Raw genomic sequence first — 19,149 nt, 5'->3', positions numbered from 1 at the left:
GAATCATTTGAGACTGATACCAACTGAATTCACCAAATGCCTCTTTTCTATCTAGCAAGATTCTACTGCACCTTCATAGTCCAATTCAAGGCCCAATTATCTAACAGCTGGGATTAACCATTCTCTCAAGTTCTACTTGCCCAGTGGCCGCATCACTTTATAACAAAGCACCACATTGAAGCTACTTGTGGACATGTTTCACGTCACTGTGAGACTTCCTGACTTCTAGTCTGGAGGTGGGAGTTACAAAACAGCCTAAAAAAGCCCTAAGGGGCGGCAGGATGCCACTGCCACCTTCCCTGGAGGCCTCAGGAACTTGGTTCCATCAGGTCCTCTGCCTTCATCCCTCATCCTGGCTCAGGCCCACTCACCACTTGCGCTTCATGTAGGCAGCAGCTCGGTTCCCATAGAGCATGGCATTGTGAGGGGCCCTCTGCACAGCCTTGCTGTAAAGCTGAATGGCCTGGGTCCACTGCTGGCAGGCAAAGGCCTCGTTGGCTTGCTGTTTCACGCGCTCCAAGTATGGGGGCAGCTCTACCTGGGGGCTGTGGTGAAGGAGAGCCAAGTCAGGCCAGCCAAAGAGGGTCCAAGCAGCCTCTCAGGAAGTCTGAAGCCCTGCCTGAGGGCCACCCATATTGTCTTGACCCCTGGGATCTGCACTGTCATCTAGAAGAGGGGACCACTCTTATCCTTGGCCTAGCTTCCTGTAATAGGTAATAGGCACAATTCCAGATACTCTGAACCAGTGAAAAAACAGAGGGACAGAAATGAAGCTGTCATGGACAGGTTAAAGGCAATTCTTTTTTTTTTTTTTTTTTTTTAAGTAAACTCTGTGCCCAATGTGGGGCTCGAACTCATGACCCCAAGATCAAGAGTTGCATGCTCCACTGACTAAGCCAGCCATGTGCCCCAAAAGTGATTTTCCTTTTTTTTAAGATTTCATTTTTCAGTAAATTCTATGCCCAATGTGGGGTTCAAACTTACAACCTTAATATCAAGAGTTTCATTCTCTACCAACTGAGCTAGCCAGGCACCCCCCCAAAGGTAATTCTTAATCAAACTCCTGGGCATGATAGTAGCTGACCACCCAAGCCCCTCTCATGGATCTCTCCAAAGAGACTTCTATTTCTTTCAAAGTTTAGAGGATTTGAGCACACCTGTATCCAAAGCCCAGTATAGGGCCTGGCAGTGAATAGAGGCCAAAAGATGGTATGGGATGAAGAAAAATATAATGGGGGGAGGCCCCTCTGTGTTTAACACCTTTAAGAGGGAGCTCAGTACTAAGAGGTAGCTGGGCCCCTGGGTCCTGACCTAACTACTGATACCCAGGGACTGGAGCTTCAGTCTGAGTGTGACTGGGATCCTACCAGGTAGCAGAGGTACTGGAACCATTAGCCACACTCCAGATATACTCCATTACATCCCTTGTTTCAGTTCCCAGACTCTGAGGTATGTGCCTGGATGGACGGTTTACAGGACATGCTCCTCCCTCCAAATTACATTGTAAGGTATGTACCATAAGGTGTAATTGGGACTGGGGGGCTGAACAAGTCAGGCTGGGCTCACCTGACATGTCCCCTACTCTCTGGCAGCCGGAAGCCATTACTGTGAAGGTGCAGGCCATTGGACACGCCGTTGGATACACCATTGGTGGACATCTTGCCGTTCTGAACTTCTGGCAGGGGTGGGGAGAAAGGAACAGCAACAACTCAGGAAGAGGTCCTCATTTCTTTTCAGCAGCCCTCCGGCTTCCATCACAGAATCTGATGGTTCCACTATGGGCCATCCTCCCAGGTAAGATCCATTCCCAGCAAGTAAGTTCTGACAGACAGGCAGGCAGGCAAGAGCATAGGGAAAAGCCTGTGCGCCCTCTGCTGGTTGGAGAGGGACACAGCTTCAACTTGGCATTACCCTTAGCTGGGGGTGGTTGGAGGGAGTGGGGGGTGAAGAGGTTTCCAAACCAACTGGAGGCCCTAGGAAGGAGTCAGTGAGGAAACTCATTCAGGACAAGAAAGAAGGGCAACTACTACACGTCCTCAAGAGAAAAGCCACGGAAAGAAACTGTTTTTCAGAGAGAAGTGAAAAGGGCTGTGATGCAAACCCCTTTGACAGATCTCTCTGACCTATTGTTATCTTCCTTCTTACTGTACAGAGTGTTCTTTCAGAGAAACTACTCCTTTTGGAGGATCACAGCCACAGCACAAGGGAAGGGGCAGCCTCCGCAGCAGAAGTGGCACACATTCAAGCTCCCCAGCAGAGATACCCCTAACCCAAGGGAGAACTTACCCCCTGAGGAGTGGCATTTTCTAGGCAAGAGGAAGGTGTATGGCCGTTGCTTGTAAGTCAGGTCAAACAAATAGACCTAGAGTGGAAGGGTTAAGAAGAGATGGCGGCTGTGAGGTAAGAATGTGGCTGGACCAAAGCAAGGCTTTGGGGGTTGGTGGCTCTCAGGAATATAGTAAGTATTGAGCATGGAACCATCAAGCAAGGCCTGGAGGGGTTCCTATGGGGCAAACCTCAGGCAGGAAAATTCTTCTGGTTCCTGGCCTGTAGGGTGGACTGCTTAAAACACTGTCATTAATTAGAATCACATGTTTAAGTTGGAAAGGTTCTCAGAAGTCACAAAGCCAAAGATCTCATTTTACACATGGGAAAACTGAAGTCTCAGAGAAGGGAAGCCATTTGCTCAAAGTAACACTGCTACTTACTTCTCTCAATAAACATTATCTATATTATCTAATGTTTAGTGAATTCTTACTTTGCTTTAGGAGCTCTGCTAAGTGTTTTATATGACTTACCTCATTTCATCCTAGAAACAACCCCCTAAAGAGGTACTATTATTTTTTAAAGTGTGTTTATTTTTTTTAGTGATCTCTACACTCAACATGGGACTTGAACTCATGACCCTGAGGATCAAGAGTCACGTGCTCTTCCCACTGAGCCAGCCAGGCGCCCTAAGAAGTACTATTATTATCACCCCCTTTATAGATGAAGAAATACGGGCTCCGAGTTTATTTACCCAGGGCAATAAAAGCAGTAAGTGGCATAGTCAGGACATAAAACCAAGTCTGTCTGGCTCCAAACCACTCTGCTAGATGCCTCTCTACTCATCCTTATGCTACCTTTAGGCCAGGTGATGGCTCAGCAGTCTGAAGTCAGAGCCGTATTCTGAGCTCAGATGCTCGTCTATTCTCCATCCCATTTCTCTTGTACATAATCCACCTTGCCTTGTAATGTCATTAGCTGGTTCACGTGCTATGTCTGCCTTGTCAACTTGGGATGGATCATATTTCACATTTGTCTCCTTCATGTTTATAATAATGGCAAGTAAGTGCTCAGTGAGTATTTGTAGAATAAGTGGATTTATGCAAGGCTTACTAAATATCCTGATTGAGAACATGCAAATAGAGGGTTTAGTAACCTGCCATTATCAAAAAACACTCCTAAAGCTGGCCTTAAACCACAGCCTGGCTGCATGCTCTCAGTCCCAGGGTTTCCTCCTAGGAAAATAGAGGATGAGGAGACTGAGGCTCAGAAAAATGAAGAGACTTGTTCAAAGTCATAGCACACAGAAGGCCAGCATTTGAAGACGGGTCTGTCAGTTCTAAAGCTATGCTCAAGAAAAAGACAAAGCCAGGGCACCTCCTGGGAATTCCAATGATGCCATGCTGCTCCTATATTTCACTGTAAAGCCATTTACCATAAGGTTGGTGCTTCTTGTCTGCCTCATGGCAGTGGAAGTGAGGTACAAGCCCTGGATGCTGAATTTGGGTTGGTGGGGGCAGAGCCAGCTTGGGCAGCCACACATACCTGCTCCCCTCCCATATTGACCAGCAGCTCTGTGCCATTGGGGCTGAAAGTCACATAGGTGGCAACCAGCACTCTCAGACGGTTGTTGTAATCAGGCAGCTTCACTGGCAGGTGACCTGTGGGAAAAGCTCAGTTACCCCAATGTGAGACTCCTCGTTTCCCCCAAGAGGAGCAGGGAGTTGTGTGAGGCCAACATGTCAATAACGATAGCAATTATCTTCATCATAAAAGCAGCTACATGTGTTGAGCATTTACTATATGCACTAGGCCAACTACTTTATATACTTTATCTCATTTAATCATTATGACCCCGTTCTATGGAAAAGAAATGAAGACTCATCAAGGGTAAGTAATTTGCCAAAGGTCACAGGATGGCTGGTAAATGGCAGTCAGGATTAAAGCCTGAATCTGCCTTACTCTAAAACCCATGCTCTTGACCACCATGCCATGTTGTCTCTTTGCACCACCCCAGAAAGAGTCAGCACCCGGCCAAGAACTTGGGGCCAGAGCTGGGCTGAGCCCTACCTGCCACGTAATACTGGGCTGCGCCATCCGGAAGGGGCTTCTGTCGGTCACAGAAGGTGTGGACACCTGCTGAAGGGCTCTGCTTCATGCTCTTCCTGGTGGGAAGACAAACCATATAGGTTATAAGCCCTAGGCATACCCCTGGCTAGACCAGACCATACTCCCTATAGGAAAACCTAAATTTGTATCACTGAAAGGAGGTACCCTTAGCTTCCTTACCTCAGCAACCCTAAAGGTCCATCAGCTAGATAGCCATGCACACATACATTACAGTGCTTTACAAGTAGGTCCTGTCCATTATCTTGGTCCTCATGACCACCCTATCATCCTCATTTTATAGATAAGGAAGCTAAGGTTTAAGTCCCGCTCCAAGTCAGGTAGTGTGTGAGGAGCAGCAGTGGTTGCCCAAACCCACAAATGAAAGTAAAGCAGGCCAGATGTCCCTGCCCCTGTCCCAGAAGTCCATTGAAAACCCACGCTGGTGGAGCTGTTCAGGTCTGGGACTTCTGTGGAGGTTCGGGGTATATTCTACTTTTGTTTTAAAAAAAAAAAAAAAGAATAAAATTACATGTGCAAAAAAGAAATTACATGTACAAGATTATAACTCTGTACAAATACTCATAGTAAAAGAACAAGCAGAAAATATACACAGTGATTTCTTTTAGGTAATGGATCATTTGTAGTTTATTATACTTTCCATATTTTCCAAAACAAGCATGGATTAAATTTTTTTTTAATCACAAAATTTAAGGGGCACCTGGTGGCTCAGTCAGTTAAGCATGACTTCAGCTCAGGTCATGATCTCACGGTTTGTGAGTTTGAGCCCCTGAGTTGGGCTCTCTGCTGTCAGCCCAGAGCCCGCTTCAGATCCTCTGTCCCCCCCACCCCCTCCACCCCGCTCCTCCCGCACTCTCTCTCTCAAAAATAAACATTAAAAAATATAACAGAATTTTAAAAACCCACTTCAAAAAAGAAGAGGTCATGGCAATGAGGGACAGGGGCAGCAAGTTCCCAGGGACTTGCCCACAGGAGGCTGAACTATTCATACCTGTGGTTATGGATCATGCGAATGTCATAGAGCCTCACAAAAGGCCCACTGGCCCCTACTGCCAGGCAGTTGTTGTCCTGGGGGTTGACGGTGAGGCACTTGGCCTCCACCAGCTGGCCACAGTACTCTGTCAGGTCAATCAGCACCTCCGAGTGTTTGCTGTTCTCCCGAAGGTCATACTGGCTGTGAGAGAGGACAGTGTTAGGGGATGGGGATTGGGTCCTCCTGTGAGGCAGGGGAGAAGCCAAGGCTTTGTTATACAAAGGAACTGGGAAGGGCTTTGACCTGTTCATAAATAATAAGAATGTAAAAAAACCACCCTCATTTCCTGAGTGCTCACTGTGTGCCAGGCACCTGAAATAGGCTTCTCACACAATCTGTTTTATTTTTCATATAACTACTTAAGGTGAATACTACTATATATATATATTTTTTTACAGAGATCAGTGATATTGCCATTAAGTACTATTTCTACTGATTCTAACATTGAGAAAATGATTTGTGTCTTGTGTCCCTAAGTGTTGTACATGGATTATCTAATTAAATCCTCACACCAGCCCCAGGTATCGTTAGAACGCTGAGGCTAAAGGCAAGTAAAGCACCTGTCTGGGGTGACACAGCTTCCAGTGTGAAGCTGGAATAGTGCGGAACTGGAAAGACAGCCTTTAACCACTTGGCTTTGCTCCTTAACTCCAACTTTTAATCTAATTTCTTGCAGGAGACAGAAGTACAGAGGTGATATAAAAGAGAATCTAGAGGTCGCCAAGAGTTATCTAGAAACACTAAGCGCCAAGACAAGCCTGAGTCCCACTCAGGTAGTAAATGTCATGCCAGACATCCCTGGCAGTAGCACACCCCTCGAAGCAGTCTGGGGGACTGTTGTGCTGCCACTCCACAGGCACAGAGAATGAGGAGGGTGTCCCCATGTGGTCACCCACTTCTTGCCCAGATATCGGCAATGATCTCCACCCTGTCTGCCTCACCTTTCTAAGCCGTCCTCACCAGACTGCTCTTCCTAGAATACTGTCTTTGTTCCATCAGTCTCCTGCTCAAAAACCTGCACAAATTCCTCAATATTTTTAGCATGAGCTTACTGTTAATTTACTTTTACCAAACTCCTCAGTCTGGTTCCCAAGACCTGACTGCCACTAAACTTGTTCCTCAGTTTTCTAACTGCCTCACTTACGATGACAGACAGAACTCTCTATCCCCCATGTGGCACATTTACCCCTGCCTTCACAAACTGTTCAAGCTGGAGAGTCCACTCTGCTTTTCCTTGCCCATCCAAATCCTGTCTATCCTGGAAGGCCCAGCTTATGCTCACCCTCTGCTAGAACACCTTCCCTGACTGTGCCTGTGTCTAACTGCTTAGGCTCCAATCCTACCTAGATGCTTGACCTCTACCTGCTGCCCTGGCACAGTCTGGTTAGGTAAGGTCAATAAGAGTAACACAGAGTTTTACCTGTCACCGACCAAGTGCTTTCTGTCTTCCAAGTACCATCCAAGGTTTCACAGGCACTATCTGATGCTCAGGCCAACAAGGGAGATATTATGATAATTCTCATTTTACAGGTGAAGAAACTAAAGTTCAGGGGTAAAGTTACTTGCCCCAAACACTGAGTGACAGAGGTAGGACTTGATTCCAGGTCTGTCTGACATCAGTGCCCTGCTTCTAACTGCTGTTTTATAGTTCGTGCATGACTTAGATATCTCTCCTCCTTTGTAACAGGGAAGAGCGAATCCTGTAAGATCTCAAAGGAGGCATTAAAGCAGGTTGGGGAGATAAGGTCACCTCTGAAGAAAGGAGTTAAAGAGCAATGAGACCATTTTAGGATGAAGAAAACTAGAGCAAAGATATGACAATCCAGGCCAACGGAGAAGGGGAAAGTCCGCTTTCCCATTTCTGACTGACTATTCCCTTCCCACACATATGCTCACTGATCAATTGTTCGAGAGAAATGTATCAAGCACCACTATGTGCTGGGCACTGTGCTGGGCTCTAGGGACACCAACTAGGAACAAGGTAGAGATGGAGGTGCTCTGACAGTTCACTATTCAGTGAGTGATACAGACAAAAAGGTAAACCAAGAAGAAAATAAAATAAAAGAACGACAGAGGGTGATTACAGTTACAGAGGATACAATTAGGGTGCTGAGACAGAATGATGGGGGGGTCTACTTTGGACAGGATAGTCAGAGAAGGTGCTTATGAAGAGGTGATTCTTGAGCTGATCTTAGGGTAAGAAAGGGTCAAGCATGGAAAGAACTGGGGACAGAGAAAACCAGGCGGAGCAAATAGCAGGAGTGAAAGCCCAGAGGAGGCAGACATTATGCACTGGTGAGAGCAGGCTGACAGGCCCGGATGTAGTGCAGGAGAGGGTAAAGAGTGGGGAAGCCGAGAGCAGACAAACAAATGTTCCCAGCTGTATGTCCCAGACAAGCGCCCTGGGCAGACAAATGAGGCTGGAACTCTGCTGGAGGGAAGGAGCCAGGCCTGTGGAAGGAAGCAGTATGGGAAGATGGGGCGGGGGAGCCAACATGCAGTGGGAGCAGGGGAGGCGCAGGCCCCACTTGATGCCTCAGGCCCTTACCGGATAAGCCCATCTTCAGCAGCACTCCAGAATGTGTTGGGCCACATGGGCGCTGTGGCGATGCGTTTCACCCGGTTTGTGTGGTCTCCAAACATGTGGATTGTTTCCTTTACCGTCAGGTCGTGCACATGCACTTTGGAGTCGGCTGCCCCCGTGATTAAGATGCGGTCCCCAGCATGAGGCAGGAACTGCTCCAGAGAGATTGAAGAAGAGATTGGCAGGCAGTGGGGGTAGGGTTGGCCACGGAAGAAGACTAGCATGGATGTCAGCACCCTCTTTCCTTCTCCATATCAGGCAGGAAATGAACTCATCCAAGGCAGTCCACTAAGAAAACTTTGGATCTCAAGCATCAGCCCATAGGCCTAAAGGTCAAAGCTGGGACATACGCCTTTACTTTGCCGGAGTGGTCCTGACTTGTGCCAAACCGGACTACCTAAGAAATCTTCCTCTGATTCTTCCCCAGATAAGGGTTGAGTGGATGATAATCATAGTTGCTACCATTTACTAAGCATTTACCATCTGGCTGCCATCTGGGTAGGTATCTTATCTTATTGGTACTTAAAATAAAAATTGAGGTTCAGCAGGATTGTGTTCAAACTCAAGTCTGACTCCCAAATGCATACTGCCTCATGAGGACTGTTTGATAGCTTGAGGATTACCTAATAAATTAGTCTTAAGGTGAAAAGGACTTCCAGTGTTTTAAGGAGAAAGTAGTATTTTAAATTGGTTCAAATATTTCTGGAGAACACTCTGGCAATAGGTAACAAAGTAAAAACTGCTTCTATCTTTTGACCCCAAACTTCCACTTCTGAGAAATAATTTTATTAGAAAAAAGAGACCTGTGCAGAAATGCTCAGAGCAGCACTCTTCATAATAGCAAATACTAGAAATGGCTCAAATGTTGACCCTTGGGGAAGGGCTGAGCATCAGGAAGAAACATCTCCCTACAGTTATCATAAAGAATGAGAATCCCACCATTCTGACGAAATTGAGAAAATATTCCAGATGACATATGGTAAGAAGAAAACAGCCATAAACATAGCTTTGAACAGTAATTTTTAAAAGCATGTCATTCTATCACCTAGCTTTGAGGAAGAAAAATATTTAGTTGACTTTTTCTCTTTCTTGAGTTCAAAAGATTTAATTACCTTTTTTCTTAATTGAAAAGTTTCTCCCAATCCACAACAAGGCTGAATGGGTGCTGGGGGTGGGGCATTATTCCACATTAAAATTTTTTTTTTTTCAACATTTATTTATTTTTGGGACAGAGAGAGACAGAGCATGAACGGGGGAGGGGCAGAGAGAGAGGGAGACACAGAATCTGAAACAGGCTCCAGGCTCTGAGCTGTCAGCCCAGAGCCCGACGCGGGGCTCGAACTCACGGACCGCGAGATCGTGACCTGGCTGAAGTCGGACGCTTAACCGACTGCGCCACCCAGGCGCCCCATTATTCCACATTTAAACAGCTCAAGTCCTACTGGACTTAAATGTTCACAAAAGAGCAATAATTCACTTTCTACATACCATTCTCTATTGGATCACCAGGACAAGGGCTAGATGAAACAAATGAAATTTGATCATTTTTAGGGGCAACCAGCAGTCTTTAATCCTGTCTGAAGACAGAATATACTTCATGCACAACAGTAATAAATAGGCAAGCCCTTGAGGGCTACTGCCACACTCACCACACTCTGTGGTTGCCACCAGGGGGAGCTTGAGGGCTAAATAAGTGTCTGTGGAATGTTACTATCTGAAGAGAGAAGAATCCTTTTCTACACTTTCACACAAGAGGAGGCTGAGGGTCTGTAAATGTAAATGCCTTGCCCCAAATCATACTATTAGGAAGTTACAAGACCATTGTCAAATTCTGGTTTCTGAACTCAACATTTTGTGCTCTATAATGCCAAAGTGATGGCTTAGGTCCCTTTCCCAGATCCCACCCCAAAGATTCAGATCGGACCTAACACTTTTCATGGGGCAGAAACCATCTGTTTGCCATGCAAGAGGTGAAGAGACATTTTTCTGCCTCTAAAATTGCAGAAAATCATCTAGGATTGGTCCCTGGAGCAGGAGGTGAAAATCAGAGCTTGGGCAGGAGGCAGGGTTTAGGGAAGTAAGTAGGTTCTTGGCTCTCAAATCTACCTTCTTCATGTATCTTGTAATTCTTCTTGATATTAATTAGGAAAATATTTCTTAGATTAGTGAGGCTTTCAAAAGGACAGTCTCACTCTCACATACATCCATTATAGAATTACAGGGCTGGAAAGGTCCTTAAAGGTCATTTCCTCCAAACTTCAACCTGGCAAATAAAGTTCCCAGTGTCGAGAGTACCTCAGTGCTAGGACACTTGCTATAGTCTCAAAGGGCCTATTCTACCTTCTCCAAATTGCTCTAAGCATTACACAGTTCTTTACTTCATGAGGTCCACATTTGCTTCTATGGACTCGGAGCCACTAATGCCAAGTCTGTTGCCTGGGACCAGAAGGCACAAAGTTTCATGTCACTTCCATTTCGAGGACTTCAGAGGCCTGAAGACACTTGTAAGTCCCCTTCCCACCTCTCCTCAGCTCAACTCCCTTCCACCAACAAATCAGCAGCTCAAACACAGAACAGCTAAAACACCTGTGGCCAGGTGCCTTTTTACAAATCATCTTATTGAACTATAATATCAAGCCTGTGGATTGCTGCTTCCCTTTTACAATTAAATGATTTATTTACTCATTTATTCATGGGTCCAGGGGATTTTCCTAAGCTACTTCCTATTTACAGATGAGTAAAGAGGTTCAGAGAGGTCAGGTGACTTGCCTAGGTCACACAGCTTCCAAGAGGCAGATCAGGGAGTCAAACACAGGTCTCCCTGCTATCTAAGTTCATGGTTGGAACCATACCACCCACCATCACCACTCAAATAAATATAAACATCATTTCATCTAGAGCTGGCCTAGATGCTATAAGTGAGGAAGCAGAACACGGAAAAGAGATGGGGTTTCAGGAATCACCATCAGATACTCAGATCACAAAGGTGTCTGCGACCCCAGGGAGTACATGGAACACATATGTGCAGATACAACCATGCACGCAGACCAGTCATGCATGCCTTTCACTTGCTCTGTGCCTTATCCTGCTCACCTTGACAGAGAAGATATTTGCAGTGTGTCCTGTGTGCATGGAGAGCAGCTTCTTGTGGTGCAGCGGGTCCCACACAATTGTGTGCTGGTCATCGGAACCAGAGGCCAGCAAGCTGCAAGCAGAATAAGGGGTTCTACCTCTCCCCTTCCGGCCCTGCCCCCCCAAACCCCACGTTCCCCACTGATAGGGAGTGAGGCCACACAGAGCGTGAGGAACAGGAGATGTCACAGAATTCAAGCATATCTTGTAAACATCAGTTGATTCTCTTCTACTTTGTCCTAAAGATTTCTCATTATTCCTTAAACACATTAGATTATCAAAAACACAGGGTTTGGATGGTCATCCAATTTATTGTTCAACAGTGCGTTGATAGTGGTGGACTAAACCTCACTGCACAGAAACGAGCAGTAGTCTCTTTTCCCTAGATCTACCAAGAAGGAGGAAAGTCCCCTCTCCCAGCCTCTCCACTCCCCTCTCCAGCACCCTCTTCGGTACTCTAGTTCATACTCACTCTCCTTTCTCGTTCCACTCCAGACAGTTGACACACCCTGAGTGACCCTGGGGAGTAAATGGAAAGGGACAAGAAGACAGCCAGTTAGAGGTTCTCTTGGGGAACTCAATACTGAGAAGTGGAACTGAACAGGTGAACCAGCCTTTCCATCATCAGTGTTTTCCAGGTGCATGTGAGTGACCAGAATTGAATTAAACTGCTTGGTATCTTACAATATATAAAGTACTTTCATATTATGATCTCACTTGATACTGAACAACTGAGCCCTAAAGGGCAGGTTTCATTGATCCTGTTTTGCAGAAAAGTAAACTGAAGTTCAGATGAAAGTAAGTAGTAGAAGTGAGATCCAAACAAGTGAGAGTAAATTTCTGCTCCTACCACTGTCCCTTCAAGGGACATCCCCTCAGCCACAGAAAATTTGCCCAGAGAATATCTAACCCAAAGGAAGCCAATTAACTAGAAAGTTGATCTTTCATTCATTTGGCATATACTTAATTTATCAAGCACCCATTGCACACCAGGTGCCGTTCGGACACTGGGGAGACAGCAGTATACAAAACAAAGTCCCCGATCTTCTGGAGCTTACTTCAAGTAGGTAGAGCCTGGTATAGTAAGGTTAACTGGGCCAGAGTCTTGAGCTTGGGGATGTGAAATGAGAAACATGGAGAGAGTGGGGCAGTTATCAATAGACACTGAGGTTGAAAGCATGCACAGAGAGAAACCATGGTAAAGCTAGAGCTATGAGGAAACAGAATCCATGAAAAGCAGAAGGTATAAAGTGGCAGACCAAGTCTTACATGGGGGAAGGAAAGAACAAGTCACTAGGCATTCCTATATACTGGTTTCTGTTCTCTCACCCTCCTTCATTCCTAATGATACCTAGATTTTCATTTATTTATCTCTATGTTCCAAATTAGACCATGGGTTTCAGCAAGTGTAAATCCATTGTCCTTGACACACTGATAGGTTTAGGAACTTAGGCATAAGCCAAATTGGACGTGGCATTTACTTGGGCACAGGGATTGGCTCAGAAATAAGCCTGTGACCCCAATCAGATGCAGGGGGCACAGTGGCTGGGAGGCTTCCTGAAAAGGAGTTTTCTCATTCTCAGGAGACAGTCTATGAAAGAGATACCTTTCTTCTTTCAGATTTTGGGTATACCAATGTGACACTTGGAACTGCCACCACAAGGGAAGCCAGCCTGAGAGTGAGGTCAATACACAGAGGAGTGACCAATACTAATGCCTACTCTACTTATGGACTTCCAGTTAAGCGAGACAATCAGTTCTTTACTGTTTAAGGTCATTTGACTTGGGCTGTTACTTGTGGCCCAAAACATGCTGATAAACTCCCAACTCATTCTTCAGGTCTCAGTTTATAGGCACTTTCTTCAAGGTGCTTTTCCTATCCTGTAAATTTGGGAAGGAGGCATACCCTTCCTGTGGGCTCCTAATGTCACACTGGATTATGACTCTGTGTTGACATGGTAGTCTGCTTCACCAGACTGAGCCCTGAGAAAGCAGGCTTTGTGTCTTATATTCACTGCATCCTCAAGGTCAGATACACAGCCCGGCATATATCAGTTGCCTGAATGATCAAATGAGTCCAGTGAGACTAGTGGGAAGAATCGAGAGATATGAACAAATCTAATTCCCCAACTGTCTAGTTAGAACGGCTTTTCCTCTGCCTTCTCCTTCCCTCTTACCCTTTGTCCTATAAAGATTCTTAGCTAGGTTGAACCACATTTCTTTCCAGGTTCTGCACTTAACGTGCATTCACTCTGTTCAGACTTGTCAGACTACTTGTTGACCTGAGCCTCTCACTCTCCCATGGCACTTGGTTGAAACCCCACACATGGCTCTGATCACTCTTTTAGGGTCAGAATCATTTCTGTCCTCAGCTCTTTCATTTTCTCACCAGGATGTAAATTACTTGTGCCTGGGCCGGGGTGGTGGTGGTGAGGGGGTGGTGGTGGTGAGGGGGTGGTGGTGGTGAGGGGGTGGTGGTGGTGAGGGCGGGGGTGTCACATCTATAGCTTGCAATCTCCCTTGCAATACCAGGAGCTTTGAATGATTGCCACTTACTGAGAGCTTACAAAGAGCTGGACACAGTGCTAAGTACTTGTGGTAGCCAGAAAAATGGCCCCCAGATGTCTGTGTCCTGATCCTCTGCAACCTATGAATATGTGATGTTTGGTGGCCAAGGAGACTTTGCAGATGTGATTAAGGTTAAGGTCCTTGAGACAGGGAGAGTATTCTAGATTATCCAGGTGGCCCCATTATGATCATGTAAGTTCTTAAAATCACAGAACCCTTCCTGACTGCAGAGAACTAGAGAGATGTAGGTGTGAAAGGGATTTGTCTTGTTATTGCTGGCTTTGAAGATGGAAGAAGGGGATTACGGGTCAAGAAATGCAGTAGCCTCTAGAAGTTGGGAATTGCAAAGAAACGAATTCTACCCTACAGCCTCCAGGAGGAACACAGCCCTGTCCAGATATTGCTTTTAGCTTGGTGAAACCCAGGTCAGACTTCTGATCCACAGAACTGTGAGATAATAAATTTGTGTCGTTTTGAGCCATTAAGTCTGTGGTAACTTGTTATGGCAGCAATAGGACACTAATCCAGCACTCCATATCTGTTGTCTTGTTTAAGAAACAGGTATCACTACTCATTTCACATATAAGAAAGACAGCACTGAGAGAGATTCGGTAACCTGCAGTGATACTGTAATTTATAATAAGAAATATGTAATTGGTCTTCTTCCCATATCTGAACCCCTAAAGACCTTGGAATTTCCTAAGTGATAAGAGTGAAAAAGATGTCTTGATATCCGTAACAAACCCCTTTCAACAACACCTGAGTTTATGTTAATGAAGTGATTTTTGGAAAGCGCCTAGGGATGGGGTCAAGTTGCTAAAGGAACCAATCATATGACTGGAGGGTTAGAACTTTCAGTCCCACCCTCCAGACCTCTGGGGAGGGGAAAGGGGCTGGAGGTTGAATAGTTCACCAATAGCCAATGATTTAGTCAATTGTGCCTATCTATTGAAGCCTCCACAAAAACCCAAAAGAAGAGGTTCAGAGAGCTTATGCATTAGGAAACATGTGGAGATTTGGGGGAGAGCAGTACACTCCAAGAGGGCATGGAAGCTCTGTGCCCCTTCCTACATACTGTTTAGGTATCTCTTCTATCTGGGCTGTTCCTGAACTATATTCTTTTAGAATAAATGGGTAGTCTAGTAAGTAAAATATGTTTGAGTTCTGTGAGCCATTCTAGCAAATTAATCAAATCCAAGGAAGAGGTTGTTGGACCCTCCAATCTACAGATGGTTGGTCAGAAGCACAGGTGACAACATGGACTTGTGATTGGTGTCTGAAGTGGGGGGTGTAGAGGGTGGCAGGGCAGTCATAGGACTAAACCCTTAGCCTGTACAATGTAATGCTGTCTCCAGATTGATAGTGTCAGAATTGAGTTAAATTGTAGGGCACCCATTAGGTGTTGGAGAATTGCTTAGTGTGTAAAAATAAACAAAACCCCGCACATATTGGACCTGCCAAGTGTGGCACCGCTAACAGTGGTGACATGAAGCAGGATTTTAACTTGAGAGCCTGAGCTCTTACGTATTGTCTGAGAAAATGGATGAATGCTTCTAGAATTATTGTCTTGTCCGCAAATCAGTAATCCATCCAAAGAATGGAAGACAGAGGCCACAGTAGACAAATATGATACTTATGACTAATTTTCACGTGGTAGAAGCTAGTTTAGAGGTAGGTAAGTTGAAGAGAGTATAGAGAAAAAGCTCAAACCAGATTCTAACAAAAATACAAAGTAACTATTGACAAAAAATATTAATAAAGAGCTTTATAAGTTAGAACACATGTTTGGGAAGCTACTTAATAGGGAGCAGAGTAAGGGGGGGTTACGTTGGCCTTGATAACGAAGACTGGCTTAGATATTGGGTCACAATCTATAATTACATTGTAAAATACAATGGAAGGAAATATGCCTATGATCTATCAGAATTAAAAAGTGGGTAAAAAATGAAGAGAGAAAACCTTAAACTTTTAAGAAACTGGGAGCAAGGATGTTTAGAGATGACTCCTAGAGAGGAACAGACCTTTGTGTGCCTCCCTGGACCCTTGGAAATACTGCTGTTTAGGGTAAGCTTTGCACACTGGGGACCTAGAGGAAACAGAAAGTGCACAGAGATAGAACCTGTAATAAAACTTTTAAATCTCACTTAAGTTCCAACCTTTTAGATCCTGCTTAACTTTGTTAAATATTGATTACAATTACTATTTGTTGTAAGTCCCTATAATTTGCTGAGTAGCATGGTGTATAAGAGGAGGAGGAGGAGGCAGGAAGAAGTATTTTATCACTGACACTGCTCAGAATTTTAGGTGCATGATGATGATAAAAAGCAAATGGACTTTTAGTGGGTTTTATTACTGCTTTAAAATTCTTTACAAACTATGTACCCCTTATAGCCTGCATTGCAGTCCCCACCTTGGTATGCCACTACTAGGTAGAATGCTAGTTAGTAGTATACACAATCTCATTATTACTCCCTTTTCACAGGTAAGACCAAGTCTCAGAGATAACTTACCCAGGGTTGCACAAATTATAAATACCAAAGCCCAGATGGGAACCCAGGTCAATATAACTCCAAAGTATTTCTCTATGCTGGACTACCTCAGATACCATGTTTATTACTGCCTGTATTAAGAAGAGATCTCGGGGCACCCGGGTGGCTCAGTCAGTTGAGTGTCTGACTCTTGATGTTGGCTCAAGTCATGATCCCAGGTTCGTGGGACCAAGCCTCGTGTCAGGCTCCGCTCTGAAGTGTGGAGCCTGCTTGGGATTCTCCTGCATTCTCCCTCTGCCCCTCCCCACTGCTTGTGTTCTTTCTAAAATTAAAAAAAAAAAAAATCTCATTGCTACCATCACCTTAAAGACTGGCAGTTTCATGTAAAGTTAAGCTTATATTTACCCTATGACCTAGCAATTCCATTCCTAGGTAATCACTTGAAAGAAATTAAAACATTTGTCCACATAAAGATTGACATAAGAATATCCATAGATGCTTTAGTTTTGAAAGCTGCAGAGGCAGCTGGCTGGCTCTGTCAGTAGAGCATGTGACTCTTGATCTCAGAGCTGTGAGTTCAAACCCCACATTGAGTGTAGAGATTACTTAAATTACTTAAAAAAAAAAAGATGTTATTATTTTAAAAAAAAAATCTCAAAATTTAAAAAACAAAGGCTCCAAACTGGAAATAACCCAAATGGTCATCAACAGGAAAATGGATAAATAAAATGTAGTCTATCCACACAATGGAGTACTACTCAGCAATAAAAAGGAATGGACCGCAGATACATGCAACAACATGGATGAAACTCAAAAACCATTATGCTAAGCAAGAGAAGCCAAACACATACAAAGATATACTATCTAATTCCATTTACAGTAAGCCTCAGAATAAGCAAAACTAATCTTTGAAGACAAAAGCCACAAGGTGGTTGTTCTGAGGTAGGAGGGTTGACTGGAAAGGGTACTGTGAGAACTTTCTACCATGATGGTACTTTTTTTTTTAATATAATTTTTAAAAAATGTTTATTTATATTTAAGAGAGAGAGACAGAGAGACAGAGCTGTCAGCACAGAGCTCGATATGGGGCTAGAACCCATGAACTGTGAGATCATGACCTGAGCCAAAGTTGGACTCTCAACTGACTGAGCAGAGCCACCCAGGTGCTCCAGTGATGGTATTTTCTAACTTGTTACAGATGGTTGTTACACAAGTGTCAAACTCATTTAACTCAATACTTGAGACCTATGCACTTTATTTTTGTGTAAAGCATACATCAATAAAGAGAGAAAAAAGGTAATAATAATAATAATAATAGCAATAGTAGCAGCTGATATATACTGAGCACTATCTCACCATGTACCAGGGACACTATTGTGACCTTCATATATAATTTTAATTTTTACAACTGTCTTATGATGGAAACATCATTACTATTCTCATTTTTCAGAGGAGGAAAAAGTTAATACCCAACCCCATATTGTATAAATAGTGTAGCCAAACGATGAACCCATGTCTGACAGATTCCAGAACTCAGCTGTTAACCATGATGTTAGACTGCCTTTTTAAATTCTAAACTGTCTCTCCTAAAACTTAAATGCTTGCTATGTGCCTGCCAGTATTATACCGGGCTCAGAGAGACATAACTGAGTCAGACAGATGCGTCTCCTGTCCTCACAGAGCTGATGAGTTTTGTTTTCTCTTCCTCTACACTAAATATATAACATTAGCCTTTCCCCATGTTATTATAAACTCCTCATAAGCATCACTTCAAATGGCTATAGAATATTCCTCCAAAAGTTAAACTGTATTCACCTCTACCTTAGTGTTGTACATTTAGGTTAGTTCCAAATTTGGTGAGTTGATGTATTTTAAAATTCCAGTGGGAAAAGAACATTTACAGGTGACTGGTCAGCCCAGAGTAGGCATAATGTCATGTTTTTTATTTTTATTTTTTGCATTTGGCTGGAAATATATAAAATCTGTGTTGTAATGCTAGATATAGCCCATGCTACTTAGGAGCCTGATGAGCAGTCGTGGTGTGGCAAAGTGTACTTAAATGGAAAACATTATTAATAAATACAAGTTAGTAGACAGCAATCTATCAAGATGTGGGATCCACAGGGGAAAAATAATAAAAGTCATTCTAGTCATTCAGTTCTAGAGGGAAAAAAATGGGACCCACCATACATGGGAATAATAAAAAAAAAAAAGAGAGAGAGAAGCAAAGAGCTAGGAAGTCTGCAAATCAGTGTGTATACTGGTATAGCCAAAAGGACTAGGGAGCCTTTTGTCTAAATTTACTTTTTACAAGAAGCTGAGACTGGTTAGTGAGAATCAGAATTGTAAAGTGAAAGAGTTGTCTGGGTTCAACTCTGGCTTGACCTCTTCCTAGGTATATGGGTAGTCACTTAATATTCCCAGAACCTCTGAGTTTTCATTTGGAGATGGGGATGATGATAATGTAAACCTGACAAGATCATTGTGAAAATCACGTGGTATAATACATGCACGCACACTTGGGTAAATGCTGGCTCCCATCCCTGGAAATAGTCCTCAGGTATATTCTCTCACCAATCTGTGTGTGTACCTTCTAAGACGCTACTTTCAAAGACCCCTCCCACACAGCTAGAATACTCGCTTGGGTACACACCTTGAACAACTGGATTCTTTCCTATCTACTTACTTTTCCAAAAGGGTTTATTTCTGCAGCTATTAAGTTGCTACCCTAAACTATGACCAAACAGAAAATTCATTTATTCAATACCCATTACATATAGGGTACTGAGAGAGAAGGGAATAAACTGGAAGATAAACAAAAACAGGTCCATGTCCATGGCAACATGAGACAAAGATCTACCATAATAAAGGAGAGAAATACCCCAAAACCTAGAAGATAGGAGCATCAGGCTTTAGGAACAAGCTTCAAGGATTTTTGAGGATACCAATTT

At 44.0% G+C, this 19,149-nt stretch overlaps 1 protein-coding gene across 4 annotated transcripts in view; it reads right to left on the bottom strand.

Annotated features, from left to right (window-relative positions):
• The window catches only part of WDTC1 (WD and tetratricopeptide repeats 1), a 65,962-nt gene that overhangs the window by 9,179 nt on the left and 37,634 nt on the right, over positions 1-19,149 (bottom strand). For 3 of the 4 annotated variants that reach the window (XM_040466314.1, XM_040466284.1, XM_040466295.1), the window contains exons 4-12: positions 11,614-11,660; positions 11,103-11,214; positions 7,974-8,161; positions 5,384-5,566; positions 4,336-4,430; positions 3,811-3,926; positions 2,287-2,362; positions 1,567-1,675; positions 372-545 (exon numbers count right to left, since the gene is read on the bottom strand). In XM_040466314.1, coding sequence (XP_040322248.1) covers positions 372-545; positions 1,567-1,675; positions 2,287-2,362; positions 3,811-3,926; positions 4,336-4,430; positions 5,384-5,566; positions 7,974-8,161; positions 11,103-11,214; positions 11,614-11,660 — 1,100 coding nt within the window. The remainder of the gene's footprint in view (positions 1-371; positions 546-1,566; positions 1,676-2,286; positions 2,363-3,810; positions 3,927-4,335; positions 4,431-5,383; positions 5,567-7,973; positions 8,162-11,102; positions 11,215-11,613; positions 11,661-19,149) is intronic. The other variant, XM_040466304.1, reaches the window with a different exon arrangement.

This window comes from Herpailurus yagouaroundi, unplaced genomic scaffold (genome assembly GCF_014898765.1).
Source record: "Herpailurus yagouaroundi ecotype Mexico unplaced genomic scaffold, PumYag 77, whole genome shotgun sequence".
Taxonomy (NCBI): Eukaryota; Metazoa; Chordata; class Mammalia; order Carnivora; family Felidae; genus Herpailurus; species Herpailurus yagouaroundi.
Note: the sequence above shows the minus strand (reverse complement) of the source record. Positions and strands in the feature narration are given on the sequence as shown.